Raw genomic sequence first — 20,990 nt, forward strand, 5'->3', positions numbered from 1 at the left:
AAATTACTTCATTTTAATACCCACCAAAGCCTACAGGATAACTGGTTTTAGTTAAATTTCCCTGGTCTGCAGAAGCAGATATACAATACTATGGGGTTGGAGCCCACAGAAACCCAAGTAAAGGGGTGCTTTCCCCAAAACTCCCAATTACCAAACCCTGATACCCAACATCACTGTGAAACTGTTCCCCAGGAAGGAAAGGTTGAGAGCTTAGGAAGAGCAGGTCCAGCCCTGGCTCTTGGACTAACATCTGAATTAGTGAAGTTAGTTACATCATACCACTGCCAGTTATAATTTGTACAATTTGTCCTTCCTCTGCCTCAGTAAAACCACCATTTCCCTTCTTTACTTCTTAGACTCTGAAGGGCACAATGCTCCAGGCTCCCTCTTTCCTCCTCTGATGCTGGCCACATCCCACCAAGAAATACAACACTCCTTGTTAAATTCTGTGAGTTAGGAAGAGTGGAAACCCTGCTTTCAAAATTCTTATACTCGGGAAGCAGTATTCTGAGAAGAGTATAAGAAAAGCCTTTACAGTTGAGTTAAACTAGTAAATAAACTGGCTACCTAGATGAAATGGGCAAGACAGTCTTAGCAACGTGTTAAATCAACAGAAAAGAATGGAGACATAGGAAAAAAAATACAAATCACTGATAGTAAAATAATTTTATTTGATTTCTTTTTTTTAAAAAAAGGTAGCATTTCACATATAAATTTAGACTTCAAGATTACAGTGTATATTTGCCAAAAGGAAGATCCCTGCAGGAGGGATAGACTTAGAGCCTGAGCGAGCACTGGGAAGCACACTCCATGGAGAGTTTAAGTGGAAGTAGTTTCTTTACAATTTCACAACATTAGTTCCCTGTTCCTCAACTCTGTCACCAGGGGGCTTGTAAGAAAACCCACATCCATCATTTTGGGGCAACAGCTTTTAGCTCATGGGAATAGGAAACATCTCTAGGAATGAAAGCACAAAGGTCAATTGACCCAAATTTCCCACAACAATCATTATCTACCTGCAGCAACGATACCATGACAGGTGATGAATTTATTCTTATAGTTCAAAGGTTCTTTAAAGGAGGACTAGAAAACGTAAGATCCATTCATAAAGAGAGTGTATACAATAGGCAAAAATAAAAAAAAAGGATTCTCTCCATATTACAAATGCCTCTCTAGCGTAAGGCCCAGGGAAAAGACCCACTCATGCCTGGGATACCTTCCCCAGAGAAAGTGTTTGGCACAACCTGCAAACTGTCATGAGACTGACAGGACTGACAGCGGAAAGGTTTCTGGAAGTGGTCCCATGACTTTTCTCTCTGGCTTGAACATTGTATACATGAAAAGTGTCTTAACAAGCTGCACAAACTCAGGCCTAACTATGCAGCACACTGTTTCGGGAAAGGTAATCCAAAGGGAATAAAGGCCCAGATGAAACAGGTCTCCCATAGCCACAGGCCAACTCATAACTCACTCTGTCATCCTCTCACAGGAGATTAAATCCCCTGGCTGCCCAGGAAGTCAGTGGAATCCTGATTTCCTAGGGAGGATGAAAGGTGGAGAACAACTTTGATTTCAGTATCTCAGAGCCAGGAAAAAAAAAGAGAGAGAGAGAGAGAGAGAGGGACAAAGATGACCAAAGATGCTAAGTTACTCTGTTCCACACTATGTAGGCTCCAGAAGGACAAATTGAGGAGAATCGGTGTGCCAGTAACCATGGCAGCCCTAGGACTAGCCTTTAGGCAGAGGTACTGAGGCAAATAAATGTACCCCAAATCCAGTTTTAAAAATGAAAACTTCCTGCAGTTATGATACAATACTATACAGTGAACAGCTGGGGATTGTATGCTGCTCGCAGTTCTGATTAAAGCCCTGCCCCACTCTTGGCCAGCCAGAGCTGAGAGGTGACATATAAGGAGTCTATAGCTAAAAACCAGGCACCTTAGTTATGAATGGCCTTGGGGCAGTGATGCAGTCATCATCCAATGGAGGGGAATGCAGGGCCCCAGAGCTTTGGTTCAAAGCAAAGGTTTCATCTCACCCAGAACTTCAAGCCAAGCTCTATCTCTGAGCCTACTAATGCAATAACTAGTGATTAGGAATCCCTGGTTGGGTGGCAAGGTACATATCCCAGCAGGCCACCAACTCGACTATAGGAAAACAAAAAGGTGCAAATAGTATCAAGTAAATAGTTGCTCAAGTGGAAGATCATTTCCTGGAGAACCTCAGCAGACTAGATGCTAATCACACAGATGAACACTGGGACTGGGCCCCAAAGAGAGAGCCTGGGCCCCAGGTGTAATCGATCTTCTTTACACTTACCACATCCTGGCCATCTTCTCTGGCCTCCTATGTCTTGAATGGCCGAGCACACATCTCCCCGGGGACCAATGTAAACATTATTCAATAGATCTCAGCTTAGAAAAACACAGCTTGTTATATACTTAATGTCTAACATTCCAGTGCAGGCAGTATCTTAGCATCAGACTTTTCCTCATTCATGAGTACCAGTTCAGAAAGGAACACACACAGGATACTTGATAAAACTGTGGCTGAAAAGACATTTGGGTGCCAGACACCTGGCTCTATCTTCCAATCAGCTGATAAACCAGGGCTACCACAGGAGAGGCAGACAGACGGAGCACAGGTTCTCTGTGAATCTGAAGAGTCGTATAACTATTGTTCCCACTTAACCCCTTGGGCCACATTTTGATATGGGAGTACATTTCCACCACTTGCATCAACCTGTGCTCTCCTTGTTTTGGATGGGGCTCTCTCCTGAGGGTTCAAGAGCCTCCTTAGAGAGGAGAGAGCTTTTTCTTCCAGTCCTAACATCTGAATATTTCGAAGCACAAGAGGAGTCCATGAACATGCTAGGGATGTTGCTGCCAAAGTAGATCTTACTGTTAGAAGCAATGGCCTGGTACCTTTTGAGCTCCAGATATTCCGGGGTCAATTTGTGCTGTGTGGGAGCAAACAAGAGCAAAGGCATCAGGACACTTTTGTCCAACAGTCATCTCTCTCTTTTCTCACAAATGTTTTTCCTACTGCTTTTCTGAATATCACTACTCAATGCTGAATCACTGCCTCCTCTCAGTTTGAAGCATGGCTATCACATTAACAGTTATATTTTAGACTTGGAGTTCCTTAAACAAGCTCCTGTCCTTCATTTTTTAATAAAGAAATGATTGAGGAGGTGGGTTCCTGGGAACAAGGATAATAACTAAGACTTCCATAGTGACTTGGACCTTGCAAAATAATTTTGTATATACTTTCTTATTTCATCTAGCTGAGTTCAACCTGGAATCAGTCTGGAATCTCTGCAGGTTCTCTTTTAAGAGGTAAATAGGTCAAAGGATGAGAGTAGCAGAGCTTCAAAGGAGCTGGGTTCATAACCTTATAATCAACCATCTGTGATTCTGCTTTTCTTGACCACATTTTAAAAGTGGAAAAAAATCTCAAGGAATCATCTGGTCTGGCCTCATGCCTCTATCTAGAAGCTGGGTATTTAAACACTGTGAGGGACAGATGTCTGCCAATCAAATAGACTTTTTTTAATTTAAATCATGCTGCCATGATATATACACTCAAAATCTCTTTAGGTTTGATTAAAACTTATTTCTAATATTTCCTGGAATATACTGCCTCTAGGAATCCTTTCCTCACCTCAAGTCTCTGGATTGTCCCCTTAGGCAAAAGCCCATCTTGCCTTTCATAGCCCCCAACACCTTCTACTTTCTGAGTCTATACTCTCTCCAGTTGATACATATCCTCTATTGAAACACTGTCATCAAACCTGGTCACAGTACATAACCAAATTACTTTCTATTGCTTTACTAACTAACATAAGTCAATATCTGAACCGCATTTTTCAAAATGGCATAAAACTGCTATCCCTTTCAACATAAGGCTAACCTAATGACAAGGTCTTGATGCTTGTGCCTGGCCAGCTTCTCCCACGACAGATGTGAATTGCTAGTTTTATACACAAAAGTTCCTCACCTTGCCTCCATCTTGACCAAATCCCATTGTTTCTATAGAGCGGTGTCTCCTCAAATATGTTAAATTTACTTCAAAATTTATACTGGATTTCAAAGTACTGACAACTCTCATTCTATAAACCTATCATATCTGATTATTTCTTCTGAACCCTTAGTATGCTGTTCCTTTCTAAACTGAAAGAATTTAAGACCTGTCTATACCTTAAATCTTGACTCTAATGTTTCAAACCACACCAAACACTTTGGCAACCTTTCTCAGCTCTTTCAATGTTTCTATCTACTCTACAATTAATAGCTTTATAAACCTTGGTCATATCCTCCCCTTCTCAGACTACCATAAGCATCCTAACAGCCTCTTCCTAATACCTACTAAGTAGGCTTATGTTCTCTAGACCTAGATTAACCTGAGTCTCTAAACAAAAACTGTTGCCTTGCATTATCCAACCTCCTTTCTCAAATTATCACACATGAAATTCCTCACAACTAGAATATTTTTAAAATCCAGTTAAACAAACAATACTCAGGGGCATTTGGAAACGTGTGCTGTGGGGAGGAGGTGTTGACTGTTCGAATAATCAACACTACTGACACTTAGCAGGCAAGGGTCAGGGATGCAAAATAGCCCATAATGCATGAGACAGTCTTCAAAAATGAAAGAGTATTTCATCTCAAAATGCAAAGAGAGTTTCTTTTTCTTTTTTTTTTTTTTGCAAAGAGAGTTTCTGATGAGAAACACCACACTAAACAAGCTTAGCATTTTTACAAAAGAGCTACCTTACCTGGGAAGCAACCCTAAATGGACTTTTACTTTTTCTGTTACTCCTGTCATTCCACGAGAAGACTGTCATCTTTCCTGATTACTGAGCCCGGATAACGGCAGTACAGATAGATGACTTACATATGTGTTTGACCTGTGTTTATTTTACCTTTGTCCTAGCTCCCCACTTTTACAAGGAACTCTACAAAGTTCTCCCCAATGAGTGTGCAATATGTCTTGATGAGTGATTAGCTGTTTCTAGAGCGTGGTGGTAACTACCCTTCCTTGACACTGAAGAGATCACCTCTATCATATTAGAGGCCTCTCCTGCCCCCCAAACCCCCAAGGAAAAGCAAAATCCCTAACACTATATTATTAGGACGGTGGCAAAAAGAGCCAGTCACCTTGTTTGAGGTGGCATATTTGTGTGCAGCATAATACTCAGCATCTGCCTTCGCCTTCTCTCTGGCCAGGAACGCAGCATCTAGCAAGCAAAATACAGTCAGGGTGTTTAAAACAAAAAAAAGTTGTAATCTATTTCCTTAGCTGGGTAAGAGTTAAGATTCTATGTTAAACAGGGGTCTCTTTATCCACTGCCTAATATTTCGATCACTTACTTATTTTTTTAAAGATTTTTTTAAAGTAATCTGTACGCCCAATAATGGGGTTTGAACTTACAACCCCGAGATCAAGAGTCATATGCTACAATGACTGAGCCAGCCAAGTACTCCTTGATCACTTAAAGGCATTTAACATTAGTAGTTCTCAAATCCCAGTCCCCAGAAACACTCTTCTTAAAAGGGGATACTTTTGTCAGTGTCAAAGAACTCTCAGCTCATTAGAGACCACTTCATTTTCCACCTAATGCTACTCCTTCTTTCCTCTAGCCCTCATCACTCAAAAAGCCTCACACCTTACCCAGGCTCTATGCTTCAAGTAAAATAATGAAGTCCAGACATGAAAGCTCTGCTCTATTTATTGCACTGTCCCCATCTCCTTCAAATTTGATCAAATCAGTTAATGGAGAATGACAAGAAGCAACACTATACAAGCAACAGAGGTTGAATATTTGGTCTTCAAGACTGTGAACTCAGAACATTAACATCTCACTATATGAAATCAAACAGTTTGAAAGCCTCTACAAAAATTGCAGCTTCTCTCCCCCACCCACCACCACTAATTTTTTTGTTGCTGGGTAGAAAAGAAACTGGTAGTGGTGGGTTTTCTTATCTTATACATTCATTACAATTGGTTATGGGTAATTCTCATACTTTGCCTGAGAACAGAGTGGTAGCTAATAAGCCATAACTAAAGGACAGAAAATGAAAGGAAGAGTTACCTACAGTCACAAACCAAACCAAGAGCTGAACGTGTACTGGCAATTTTCTAAAGTCCTCCAGACCAGATTATTCTGTCTATTGTCCTCCCACCCACCACAATCAAGAGCCCAATTTCTGAGGCAGAAAGGCAACTCGGACAGCCAGAGCCTCTTTTCTTACTGATGTACCTTCAATTTCAGAAATGCGCTTTTCAGTTTCTTTCTCCATCACCTTCTGCTGAAACCGAATTTTTGCCACCTGTGCAATCTTCTCCGCTTCTATAATCATACACAAAAGAAGACACATTCAAAAACATTTCTCTAGTTCCAGAAATATTTAGAATTAGCAGCACACAGTCTTAACATTTAATTATATGTTTTATGGGCTAACTTTCATTAAGTTTATCCACCCAGACTATAAACTACTTAACATAAAAAAGGAAATTTATTTCCTATTTCACTGTTCTGTTGACAGTGCTGGTTCTGTGAGAAAGGGGAGTACAAAAGGTTCCATTCCTTCATGGGATTACACAGCAACAGTCCACAAGCTAATTGGGAAAATGATACTTCATGAAAGTACTCAGAACAAAAATAGAGCAACATAAATGCATGGCAACACAGAACAATCTTATAAAATGGCAGGAGAAAGAAAGAATAAGGAAGGGTAAGTTAAACCGAGAAAGGCCCTCTGGAAGAAATCCTAGAGAAAATAATGTACATGACCTAGGAGGACATGGCAGAAGGCAAAAAGACAAGAAGAATGATTGAGTAGTCACAATGAAAAGGTGATTGCAGAGCCAGCTGACAAGAGAAGACCACAAATAATTTGACTAGAAAGAAGGCTAGATGACCCTCATCTTTAGTAGTAGGCTAAAGAATTTTATATACTCAGGATCAACTGTTCAGTTACCATCAGGGAGATCACAAGTTGAAAATAATATCAGAAAGAGAAAGCAGGCTAATTCAAATGACCCTGTGGAAAACAAGTGTTAGGGATGAACAAGTTAGCTGCAGCAGAAGAAACCAAACACCCTCAAGAAAACCCATGACCTAACCAAAGGATCCAGGACCAGGGAAGAAAGACCCTAATTACACTTTCAATACAATCACTCCAATTCTTGAAGAACATTCTCAGTTCTTCTTTTCCACCAAAGAGGTTAAATATTAACACATCTTCTCTCTGGCTCCTGGGGGAAGTGCATAGTAGAAAAAAATTTTCCAAGTGGCTTCCTATTTCCAGAAAATCCAGTATCCTGTGGCAAAGACCCCAGTGCATACTTCTCTATTTCTCCATTAGCATAAAATCAACCTATGTCACACACACACACACACGCACACCCAATAGATTATGATGCTCAACTGGACTAGAAACTTACCTATACGCAGAAGCTCTAGATAAAACTTGAATAATAGGTAAGGCATCTGGAGTCTACATTTAAAACCCAGAGAATGGTGTCTCAGTGTAGAAAAACTGTTGCAGTCATCCCATTTAACATGCAGGGATAAACCAATAAAGAGCATGAGTAGACTTCTAGTTTTAGAAAAACAGTGGAGTATGCTAATAAGAAAAACCTTCAGCTAACAACACCTTAAGGTGTTATAACATTTTTTTTTTTTAACGTATGGCTAAGATAATAAGAAAGTAGGAGAGATCCTCAAGAGACATAAGCAAAGGGAGAGCTGAGAGCCAGTACAGTGGCAGACCTGGTGGTGGTTATTAGACAAGTGAAGGAGAGGGAGTTGGGATATTGCCTATGCAAGGCCAGGAGATGAGGCCTTGAGATGTTAGAACTGAGACTCCTGTATAAAATTGAGACCACTAGATGGCTTCAGCTCCAGGGAGGCTAACAAGCTCTACCCACCAGCCCAGTGAGAAGCAAGCTCTTCTCCATTTAGACACATCACATGAAACTGAAACACCCAAAGACAGAGAGAAAAATCATAAAAGTAAAAAGAAGGGAAGCCAAACAAAAATGAAATAATATTGCCATAATGACAAAGAAAAGTAAGGTTTGCTGGGCTTAGAATTGTAGGCTAGATTACCATCAAGAATGAAATAAAATCATTTCAGTCAAAGAAAACTGAGTAAATATCGACTCCTTAGCCTTCACTGAAAAAAACAAAACAATAATAACAACAAACTAGCAGAAAAAAAGAATGAATTGCCAAAAACAATGGCGAGGGAAAAAAATTAAGTAACACCTATAAATCAAAATAGATGTTTATTTTAAGAATCAATGATAATGGTAATAATTAATGGGGGAATAAAAACATAAAACCAGAATACGAGGCAATGATATGTAAAATTGGGGGAGTGATAAGAATTAAAGCATTCTAAGGTTTTATTTAAGAGAACAGAAAGAGGAGTGCCTAGATGGCTCGGCAGGTTAAGTGTCTGCCTTCAACTCAGTCATAATCCCAGGGTCCTGGGATTAAGCCCCACATTGGGCTCCCTGCTCAGCCACTTCCTTCAAACCTCTGCCTATGGCTCCCAACTTCTTCTACCTTCTCCACCTCCTTCTACCTCTGCCTGTGGCTCCCCCTGCTTGTGTTCTCTCTCTGTCAAATAAATAAAATCTTTTTTTAAAAAAGGTAGGATAGAGAAAATGACTAGCTTTAGACTTGGTCATGTCAGGCATGCTTATCAACATTTTACAGGTAATGACTAGTTATACATTCTAGAAACAGAATATAAATCTTCTAAGCAAGTAAAAGGAAGAAAAGAATAAAGAAAATCCAATTCAATACCAACTGGATAAGAGAGAAAAAAGCAGCAGAGGAAAAAAATGCATGGTAAATAGCACAAAATTAAATGATACAAACAAATCCAAATATAGTAGTAACCACAATAAATATAAAAAGACTAAACTCACCAGTTAAAAGACAGATTCTCACATTGGATAAGATAACAAAATCCAGCTATATGCTGTTTACAAGAGACACACCTAAAACATAATGACATAGAAAAGTTGAAAGTAAAAGGATGGGAAAAGATACATCAAGAAAATAACTAACCAAGAGAAATCTGGCATAGCTATAATATCATTAGACAAAATAGGTCTTAAGCCAAAAAGTGTGTCTGGAATAAAGAGGGTTATTACATAATAGGAGCAATTCTCCAGGAAGATGTAACAATACTGAATCTCTTAATGATATAGCCCTAAAATATATAAAGAAAAAAAATTACAAGTCAACAAATCCATGGTCACAGTAGGAGATTTTAATTTTAACACACACCTCTCAGTAACTGATAACTCAAGAAGGCAAAAATTAGAATACAGAAGATGTAAACAACACAATTCGTAACCCTGACCTAATGGATATATAGGGAAAACCACATCCAACAAATAAGAAAACACATTCAGTCTTTTCCAGCATACACAAAACATTTATCAAAAAAGTACCATGTATTGATAGGCTACAAAACAAATTTCAACAAATACTTAAGACCATATAACTGATATTTTCTGACTGTCATGCAAGAGGTAGCCCCCTAAAAACCCATTTAACCAGAAACTGAAAGAAATACTTTTAATACTTCCTAAGTGAAAGGAGAAATCATAATGGAAATGTTTTTAAAAAATTAAAATGAACATTAATAAACTACATTTTAAAACTTGTGAGATATACCTAAAGCAGAACTTAGAGGAAAATTTATAATCTTACATGCTTCCGTTAGAAAAGACTGAAAACTAAAGAATTAAGTAACTCAAGAATTAGAAGAGAACCAATGAGAAAACTCAAAAAAAGGAGAGAAATAATAAGTGTAAATAATAAAAGTGAAAAGTAAGTGACAACAGAATCAACCAAATCAAAATACAGTTCTGTGAAAACATGAATAAAGTATGACAGACCTCTGGCACAAATGATGTAGCAAAACAGAAGGCACAGATAAACAATACTCGCAATGAAGAGGGACTTGCATATTTGATAGAGGGTTTTCAAAATCAGAATAAAATTCTTCAAGTTTATGCCCATAAATCTGTAATTTCAGATGACAATTTTCTAGAAAAATGTAACTACCCAATAGACTATTGTTAGTATAGAAATTAAATCAGCTGGCTAAATGTTACCACAAAAAACAAGCAATCATACAAAAGAAGCACAAACCCCACTAGACCAAGATAGTTTTTACAAGTGAGTTCCACCAAACCTACAATGAAGAGATAACATATTTTATACAAAATGTTCTAGAATACAGAAAAAAGAAAATGCTCTCCAACTCATTTTTGAGGCTTAGTGTAATCATGAAAAAAAACTGACAATAAAGAGTGCAAGAAAAAAAATGTAAGTTGAAATTTATGAAATAAAAGTAAAAACTAGGCAATAAAAGTAAAAATTTTAAAGAAATATCAGCAAGACATAAAGAAAAATGTATTGGGGTGAATCTCCTACATCATGATCAAGTGGGTTTATCCCAGGAAGGCAAAACAGTTCAGTACTAGAGAATCTATTAATATAATTCATATTAATAGCTTCAAAAAGAAAAATTATATGGTCATCCTCAACAGATACGGAAAAAATTCTCAAAGTTTTAACAGTCATTCATGATAAAAACTCTCAGCAAGCAAGAAACAGAAAGAAACTTCATTAACCCAATAAAAGTTCAGCACAGCAAGCATCCCTGGGACTATTTGAAATAAAGTTAGGAACAAGAGAAAAATATCTGTTGCCATCTTTCTTTTCAATACTGTATTGTATGTAAATCATAGCCTAAACCAGTAAGATAAGAAAAATTAAAACGTGTAGGACTACAAAGAGAAAACCAGAAGATCTGAAGACAATCCTGATCTGAAGACAATTTGCTCATATGGGAAATCCAAAAGACTCTTAGAAACAGCATGTTCAGCAAGACTGCTAAATAAACAAAATTAACAGCATACCTCTAACAAAAGCAAAAACCCGTTAGAAAATGCACCTTCAAAAAAGAGCCTATTTGGTGCGCCTGGGTAGCTCAGTCAGTTCAGTGTCTGACTCTTGGTTTCAGCTCAGGTCGTGATCTCAGGATCCTGGGATGGAGCCCTGCATCAGACTGTGCTCATCCGCAGAGTCTGCTCATCCTTATTCCCCACCCTGGGCCTTCCCCACACTCGTTCTTACACTTGTGCGCGCTCTCTCTCTTTCAAATAAAATCTTAAAAAAAAAAAAGAGCCTATGATAATAGTAAAAAATTTGAGGAATATATAGGAATGAAACTCTAAGAAAGTGCTAGAATTTTAATAAGAAAATTGTAACAATTTTTTGAAAGGCATTTCTCATAAACAGAGGAACGTAACAGATTTATAAGATTCAGTATCATATTGTAATTCTCTCCAAAACATCAATACAGCATTTTACAGAACTTAAGCTGGTTCTAAAATTTAGAGGAGGAATAAAGGGCCTAGGACAGTGTAAGACAATTTTAGGAATAGTTAGACTAGTTAAGAGAAACAATTAAGGAAAAACTTGCTCTCCCATAGCAAGACTCAACATAAAAAGTGACAGTAATTAAAACAAGGTAATTCTGGAGAAGGCATGACATGGTTTTAGAAATAAATAGAGGAAATAATGATATTTTCAATAAATAGCCTGAAAGAATTGGCTTGCTACTTGGAAAAAATAAACTGAATTCTAATGTCACACCAAGCCCTAAAATAAATTCCAGATGGATTTAATATCTAAATGTGAAAAGCAAAACTTTAAAACCTTTAAAATAAAATTATTACTTTAAGGTTGGGAAATAATTCTTAAATGGAATAGAAAAAGCACAAATTAGAATGGAAAAGACTGATGAATATGATTACATGAAAATTAAATATATATGAATGTCAAAAGACATTATAAAGCTCAGAGACAGGCCACAAAGTGAGAGAAGATATTTGCAAAGCATAAATCTGGGAAAGGATTAATATCCAGAAGATATAAAGAACTTCTACAAATCAGCTCAAAAAAAGGTAATCAAACAATGGGCTAACAGTATATTAACAGGCAATTCACATCCAAAAAAAAAGAACCCTGAATGACCAGTAAACAATATTCAACTTTACTAGTAATCAGAGAAATACAAACTGAAATTATGTGATACGTGTGCACTATCACACTGATCACACTGACATAAATTTTAAAAGGTCTAATGAATCCAAGAGTTGAGGAGGATGTGCAGAAATGGGAATTCAATAAAGCAGCAAAGGAATGGGAACTCAAACCTTGCTGAAGAGAAGGTAAAATAGTAGGATCACTTTGCAGAGCAATTTGGCAATACTGAATGTTATAAATATGAAGATGTATGTACCCTATGACCCACCAATTCTACTTTGAGGTATGTATTCCAGAGCAATGCTTCTCAAACTATCTATGGGAGAGCAACCTCCCTCCTTTTTTTTTGTATTTCAATCTGTTAGGAAGCAATATTTTATAAAGTATAATTAAAATTAATTACTAGGAAAAATATTTTAAAAATAACCACAGGCTCATTATTATTAGACTCAACAGACATAAAATTACTGTGTAATGCTTTAAGAACTTCTAAAACACTCATTCTCAATTTCTGCAGTCATCTTATTAGGGAGTAGAAACAAAAAGCTGGTGAAATAGGGCACTAACCGACACTACACTACCACAGGAAAACTCCGAATGTGTGCATGAAGAGACATGGGTCCTGGCATTACTGCAGCACTGTTCATAAGGAAAAACTAAAAACTACCTAACTCTGCAACACTAATCCATCAGCATGAACGGAGGTTCACTCACAGAATGAGTGCACAGCAGTTAAAAATTAACTAAATCTACACATATCAATATGAATAAAACTCAAACAGTGCTGGTAAAATAAAAGCAAGTTGTGAGATAAAAGATGGAGTTTGATACCATTTTTATCTTTTAAAACAACTCTATGAACTGTTTATTGTAACATACTTTCAGTTACAGTATAAAAATATGGACAGAATCTTCTACCTAAAAACTTTAAAAGAGAAGCTACTCAGAGAAGGGAGGTCAAGAAATAGGACCAGGTAAGTGTACACAGGAGGCTTCAAATGGATATATAAATTTATTCTTAAAAGAAAATGTGATCTGAAGGAATGTGGCCAATATTGCGCCTTCATTCGATTATTCTCTGTACATTCCTGCATATTTGAAATAGTTAATGAAACACTTCTTAAACTTTCAGCATCTCAAGGAACAAATGACTGAGAGCCTAAGAGGGCAGTCCAATATAGAGTATCCTGGAGTGTTAGGGAAGTCACTGTGATTCAAAATAAGCTGTAAGCAATCCTGCCATACTGTTGAAGATGACAACATCTATCCATCCCGATAAAACTCGTTGTATGTCAACAGCAAGGAAGCATATTATAATCCTGAGCTCTGGCCAAAAAACTCTATTCTTAAACCATATGAACAAAACTTACTCCACAGATGCTAGAGTTGCCCAAAAATCCTATCCATTTTCCTGTCCTTGAAAAAGCAGTAGCAGCCAAAGACATGGTAGAGCGCCAAAGCACTTCACGAAGTACTGGCACCATCTAATTTTAAAGGCTGTAAAACATCTGAATGACAAAAGTTTCTAGAATTCTCCACTATGTATGGTGCAATCTTATTTGATCCCATTAATATCCAGTGTCAGACTGACAAAAAACAGGACAAACTCGTAACACATGTACTTAGAGACATCCATTTCAGAAAAAAATCCAGGTACCTATAATAGCCTTTTTCCTCTCTGTCTCAGCTTCCTTCTCCACAACCTTTTGTTTCTGTGCAGCTATAAGAAGTTTTGTCTTTTCAGCCTCCCTGTGAAGCAAAATATTATAAAAATTAGAAATGATGTGCAGTCACAGGCAGTAATTTTGACTCTACAGTGGGTCAGAGAACTATTTGCAACATGAACTTCTGATCCATTAAGGTGCCAAGACAGGTGTTACTCCATTTTACTTATAATGAATCTGAGGCTGAAAGGTTTAATGATTTGCCCAAAGTCACCCAGATATAAGAATCAATTCATACATTTTTATTTTAGTCTGACCTTTTCCTCTAATTGTATCATGGGAAGGCCTGTGATCTCGAAGTACCCAGAGTGTATAAATGTTTCCTTTGTTGTTAGGCCTCCAACTAGCCCATATAGCACCTCTGGGTCAATTAGCAAAATGCAACAACCTCTGAGCAGATGCAGTCCCTCAGGTGCATGGTTTGGCAAGCAGAACAGAGCTGGATTTCAGCCCTTCCTCAGGCAGACACTGTGCACTGACCCTATTTGTTGTATGGAAGATATAATTAGGTAGCAGTTATTAGGTGACAAACTGGGGCTCAATGTAAGGAAAATTTTTCTAAGAATCTGAGCTTTCTAAAAATGGAAACAGGTGGCCTATCACGAAGCATGTACAAATGATGACTGGGTGACCACATGGCAGAAAACGTATAAAAAAATTACCATTAGGTGGGAGGTTAGATTTAAGGTGGCTTTTAAATCTGGAATTGCAATAGTCTACAAAATTAGGAAAGATCCAGATTTATTCGAAAAATAACTCCCAACAGTTCCCCCAAAATATTTCCCCCCAAAGATCTTTCCTTTCCTCTCAAAACTGATAAAGACATAAAATGGCATTCTGGATACTACGAGTTATTTGAGGGCAGAAAACATATAGTCTTCATGTCTCCATCACTAGAAGCTATCATATTGAAAGCCTAAGATATTCAGACTATGATCTACCCAGCCTGGCACTCTATCCTTTATAGTTTTAAAAGAGGAGTTCCACTTCTACAAATGAAAAGGATAAATAAAATTCTGCGTAACAGAAGATACAGACTTGGCAACAGTAAGGAGTCAGCAGGAGATTATCCCAAGTAGTCGTAGTAGTATTCCTTAGACCCCTAATACTTCTACAATCTGTTGCATTCCTGACTTTTGCAAAGTTATTTTTCCAGCATTTCATATTTTAACTCCTAAAATACTACCCAAGTTTCATAAAGACTTTTGTTTCTTCTTTTCAATACCTGTCAAACAAGAAGAATACAGCCATTTCAACTACAATAGGTATTCCCTTAACACGGATCTTCAGAACACTAAGAAATTAATTTCATGTCAAGCAAGTATCTTCTCATTCCCAGTCAGCCCTGGACCCAAAGAGAAGACTACCAGGAGTCAATTCAGGCAAAGCTTCCCACAAGCAAATTATAAAGATCTAGGTATAACTTTAGATAACACAATCACATACAATGGAAAACCAAACTTTATACCAATAACATATCTATTCTTAGCATTGTAACACAGTACACAATATAGGCACTCTCTTCAACCTTAACCGCTAGGACTCCCTCCTCCATCAGTATTTTAATTCAAGATATTCATGTCCAAATTATACCTTAGCCTTCCAACAATAGGTCTACAGCTAACTGCATCCTTAGCCACTAAAGCTGCTCCTGAAATGTTCATATATAAAGAAAAAAACTAAGAAAAGTCTAATGAACTGAGACACAAGAATAGAGAATATAATAAAAATTAAAGCATGGAAGATAGATATACACCCCACCCCAGAGTGTAACATCTCACATATAAGTTTTTCTACTCTGGTATATTAATATGTAGACAGCCCTAAATAAAAATATTGGGATCCCAAGCATATTACTCACATTAACTCAAAATTTCTTCTTATGGCTTCTGGGATTTTGGGTTTTGTAACACGCACAGCCTAAAAAATAAAAGTAAAAAGCCAAAGTATATTTGAAAAATAAATCTTCAAACTAAATCTTCAATAGAAAAGCTCCTCAAATGAAACGAATAAAACAACTATGACATAGCTGCCTACTAACGTGTGGAGATTCTGCCAGAAAATCTATTTTTCATGCCATCACTCCAAGAATCAAAGATACACTGCTTCTTGTTTCCTTAAAAAATGCTTGGCTACGGAGGGAAAAAAATCACTCTATCCCTTTCCTTTAGGGAAAAGGTTCTCCCTTAAAAGACCTACAAAGCTCTTCAGTTGGATACTTTTGTCTCATTTTCAAGCCTGCAAATCAAAGAAACAGAAAGAAGGAAAAATTCCAAGATTTAAATTGTAAAGTAGGAAACAGTAAAAACAAAAATAAAAGCCAACAAAGTCCAGGTCAGTATATGCAACTTAATACAGTGGCCAATAAATATATTTACCACTTCCTAACCTGCAATTACGCAGTACTGGCTACACATAAACAGCCCAAAGCTAAAGGAAAACAAATACCAGTTAACAGCTTACATTCTTTCTTCCTAGAATTTTACTTAGAACAAAGTTTACTTGTCTTTATGGACACTGTTTACTAGACACTTTGTTTCCCTAACCATGGTGCACTTTGACATCAATTAAGATTATCTACTTGGGAAGTGAAGCCTTTTGAAGGCTGACTTTTCTACAATAGGCAACTGATCTCTCAAAAGCTTTTGACTTAACTAAACATCACTCATCCCCTACCTATACTGTAGACATACACAAAACACTAATCTGAAGAAATTTCCCTCCAAAAATTAGCTAAACTTTTTAAGTAACAAAAGTCTTTAAGCATATAACCTTTATTTAAAACTTAAATTCAATTAATTAACATACAATGTATTATTAGTTTCAGGTAGAATTAGTGATTCATCAGTCTTATATAACACCCAGTGCTAATTATAATTACATCATGTGCCCTCCTTAACGTCCACCACCCAGTTACCCTATCCCCTAAACCCTCCCCACCCTCCCCTCCAGTAACCCTCAGTTTCCTTCCTATGATTAGGAGTCTCTTATGGTTTGTCTCCCTCTCTGATTTCATCTTGCTTTATTTTTCCCTCTCAGCTCCTGCTCTTTTTCAAGCACTTTTTCAACCTTCTTTTAACGCTTTTGAAAGAAGACTTTTAAGCAACAATGACTTCCCTACATGAAAGAGAATAGTCAAATCTGTAAAGAATTTGAGAACTATCTAACCAAATACAAGAAATAGTGAAATGGAGCAAGAAGTTGGGGACTGTAATGAAAAAACTCATTATATGCTGAAGGTGAGGCAAGTGAGGACTTAAGGAACAACTCAGGGAGGTATCCAGACTACCAGAAATAAAGATAACTTCCAGTATGTTTTAATATGACCCAGAAGGAAGCAACGTCATTTTGCGTTTAAGAGACTGGCCATGTATCATTTTAGTCTTTTAAAAAGCATAAAACTTGACTGCCTTTTGAAGACTTGTATCTTGCAGTATGAGACTGACAAACATACTACATGATTGCCAATCTTGGCAACCTCATAATTCTCAAATATGTGTAAAATAAGCACCTACTGTAACAGATAAGTTGCACCGTAACAGACTTAAAAAAAATAATGGCCAAAATAAACACACACAGTGAGTGGAGAAAGCAAAAAAAAAGGAAAAGAAAAAAAAAAAAAAGGCTGATGAAATGAATGTACCTGAAACTGACCACTGGGTTATAGGCATATATTTTAAATGAAAAGCCAGCATAAAATAGTCACTCTCTTTAACAATCTAGGCAAAAAGTATCAAGGATGCCTATTTTCACTACTCCACTTTGCCACAGTTGTTCAAGAAGAAAAATGGAGTATAAACAGCGAGAAGAGAAAAATTACTGTTACAGAGAATGTTTATTCAACAAATATTAATTGGTGTTTAGTCTGTGCCAAGTGCCGTTTGTTCTAGGCACTATGAATATAGCAATGAACAAGGCAACGCTGTTTTCATGGAACTGAATATTTTAAAGGGAGAAACCACAATAGATATCAAAAAGCAAATAAATGAATAAGAAACTTTCAGATAGTTATGACTATTACATGAAGAATTAAAACAGATTGATGATTTGGAGACTGGAAAATACTATGCTGTAGAGGGGAAAATCAAAGCTTTTATTTTCACATAATTATATAAATAAAAAAAAAAAAAACTAAGGAAATTCATAAAGTTCCAGTCAAGCAAAATAAATTAGCTCTGTTATATAACACTGTACCTACAGTCAACAATAATGTATTGTGTACTTAAAATTTTAAGAGGATAGAGTTCATGTTAAATGTTTATATCACATAAACAACAACAAAAAAAATCCAAGGAAATTAACCCCCAAAATTTATTAGAAACAGTGATTTCAGCAAACTAGTAGCTGCACAATAAATTCCCCAAGAATCATTTGCATTCCTCAATGCTTATACAAAAAAAGATGACATATTTAATAGCATTAAAACTCAATAAATCCTTGAGTATTAATTTGAGGTATGAGTTTCTCATCTGGTCAGAAATTCTAAAAGAAACAAAAATGATATGATTAAATAAAGCCATAAACTATGTTTCCGATTTTAAAATTATATGCCAATGTAGGTACCTGGATATAGCTTAAAAATATCAATAATAAAAACTCATCTGGAGGAATAAGCTGGCAGAAATATCAAAGGCCACTATTTTTGGAAATATAATGTATCTTACGAGATTTTAAAAGTGAATAAAAAGTTGATTATCATAAACATATAATAATAATGTGTTAAGGAAAGAAGGTTGACAAATAGACCGGAAGTTCAAAAAATGCACTCCAGCTCTCATAAGAAACTTTTAAGGCAAGACTAAAGCAACCAAAACAATGGAGATCTTGATCTACCAGTTTAAAAACATATAATGAAGTGATATTTTTTCGTTCAGTAACTGTTTTTATAAAACAACAAGTAAATAAAACTAAATTTAAAAGATCCTTCTCACTGCTATGCTGAAAATGCTATGGATAAAGAGAAAAGTCAAAAGTGGGGCAACATGATAGGAGACTACTGTTGGAAGTCCAGGAAAGACATGGTGGCTTGGCTTAGGGAGGTAGCAGTGAAGATGAAATTTTACATGGATTTTGGTGATAAAATCAGCAGGATATGGGGTCTGATTATATGTTAAGGGTGAGAAGTTGTTATAGATGCCTCCACACATCTAGATTTGTCTGAAGGGAAGGAGGTGTAATTTACTAACAGAAAAAAATAAGACAGAAGTAGATCTAATGGGAAAAAAACTAAGGGCTCAATAACTAATGAAGAAATAGGAAACAAAGATCAATGGAACAAAGTCCAAGAAACACCATACTATACACTGGGATTTAGCATACAATACAAATGGCATTTCAAACAAGGGAGATAGGGGTATATATCATTCCTTAATTCTTGTTGCTCAAAATGGATTTCAGATGAATTATTCATTTAAATCTAAAACACAACTGTAAAGGGGTGCCTGGGTGACTTAGTCAGTTAAGCATTTGACTTTTGGTTTCAGCTCAGGTCATGAGATCAAGCCCAGGTTGGGCTCCATGCTCAGCACACACACTCTACTTAAGTTTCTCTCTCCCTTCCCCTCTGTCTCTCCCACCCCAGCCCATGTGGTCTTTCTTGCTCTCTAACATAAATATATAAATCTTACACAACACACACACAAACATAAAAGCAGAGAAAAATGTTGTAATTTCCAATTTTACTTAAATTTCTTTATTTTAAAGGGGTGAAAGTGGCTTAAGGCATATCAACACTGCAAAACACCCCAAAGATACTAAAATTACTACCTAAGTTTAAAGCTTCAGAATTAAAAAAAGAAAAAATAAAGAAAAAATAAAGAAAAAATAAAACTTCAGAATTGCAGAGGGAAAAAGACATTAAATGGAAAAGAAAAAAACTAGGAGAAAATGTTTCCATGCATTTGAAAGCTGTAATAATTAACATGTTAAAAACAGCTTATTTATTTTAAAAATAGCTTATTTAGATGAGAAAAAGAGAAATTAAAAATGAGCAAACACAACAATTCAAAAATGAAATACAAACGGTCATTAAATATCCTAAGGCATTCAATCTCAATAATTAAAATACCAAATTAACTTCTCTAAAAAGATTAAGAAAGTCAGCATGCATCTGTTAATTATCTGGGTACAATCACACAATAAAATGTGTAAGAAACTATAGCTCACCAACAATGCTGATGAGAGAATGTAAGATGCTAAAATTTTCCTGAAAGTCCATTTGGCAATATGTATTAAAAAAGTTTCCAAATGGGGCATACGCTTTGACTCATCAATCATAAATTTAAGAATTTTTTTTTAAAAGATCTTATTTATTTATTCATGAGGGACACAGAGAGAGAGAGAGAGAGAGAGAGAGAGAGAGAGAGAGAGAGGGAGAGACACAGGCAGAGGGAGAAGCAAGCTCCATGCAGGGAGCCCGATGCGGGACCTGATCCCAGGACTCCAGGATTACACCCTGGGCGGAAGGCAGGTGCTAAACTGCCAAGCCACCCAGGGATCCCCATATTTACGAACTTAAGGGAAGGATTTAAAAAGATGTATGTATAAGCTTGTCACTGCAGCATGTGTGTAACAGTGAAGACTGGAGGAAGCCATGGGTTAATAACCAATAAAAACAATGATGCAGTGAATCTCTACTTTTGACTTGAAAAGATGCTTATATATACTGTCAGTTAAAAAAAAAAAAAAAGCAGCCATGGTACAATTTCACTTTGGTTTAACATTATTTATACCCATGAATAAATATATGTTCCTCTAGATTAATAAGAGTCTAGAAATATACAATAAACTCTTATCTCTGCATGTAAAATTACTGGCGAATTTCATTTTGTTATTCATCTTTTGCCCAATACCTAATTTTTTTTACAACATATAGAACACATATGTGTATAAAAATATTCAGAATATACAAAATACTACTACAATCTGTAAGAAAAAGTAAAACAACACAAAAGTAAGCAAAGGATATAAATAGGCAGTTGACAAAAGTACAAAATGGCCAAAAAAAAAAAAAAATCAGATGATGTTCAACCTCATTAATAACTAAAGAAATGCAAATCGAAGAGAGATATAACATCATTCCATATAGCAAATATCAGCATGTCTGACTGCTTCAAATGCTGGTGAGGTTTATGGAGAAACAAGTTTTCACATATACTGCTGACACAAATATAGATTTG

General features: G+C 36.4%; 1 protein-coding gene across 2 annotated transcripts in view; it reads right to left on the reverse strand.

The window, feature by feature from the left end:
- Positions 1 to 651: 651 nt before the first annotated feature.
- Positions 652 to 20,990, reverse strand: part of ERLIN1 (ER lipid raft associated 1) — a 37,202-nt gene continuing 16,863 nt past the window's right edge. For both annotated transcript variants that reach the window (XM_025991971.2, XM_072739763.1), the window contains 5 exons: positions 15,674 to 15,732; positions 13,746 to 13,837; positions 6,263 to 6,352; positions 5,160 to 5,239; positions 652 to 2,959 (listed from right to left, as the gene is read on the reverse strand). In XM_025991971.2, coding sequence (XP_025847756.1) covers positions 2,738 to 2,959; positions 5,160 to 5,239; positions 6,263 to 6,352; positions 13,746 to 13,837; positions 15,674 to 15,732 — 543 coding nt within the window. In that variant the 3' untranslated portion in view covers positions 652 to 2,737. The remainder of the gene's footprint in view (positions 2,960 to 5,159; positions 5,240 to 6,262; positions 6,353 to 13,745; positions 13,838 to 15,673; positions 15,733 to 20,990) is intronic.

This window comes from Vulpes vulpes, chromosome 15 (genome assembly GCF_048418805.1).
Source record: "Vulpes vulpes isolate BD-2025 chromosome 15, VulVul3, whole genome shotgun sequence".
NCBI classification, from domain to species: Eukaryota; Metazoa; Chordata; class Mammalia; order Carnivora; family Canidae; genus Vulpes; species Vulpes vulpes.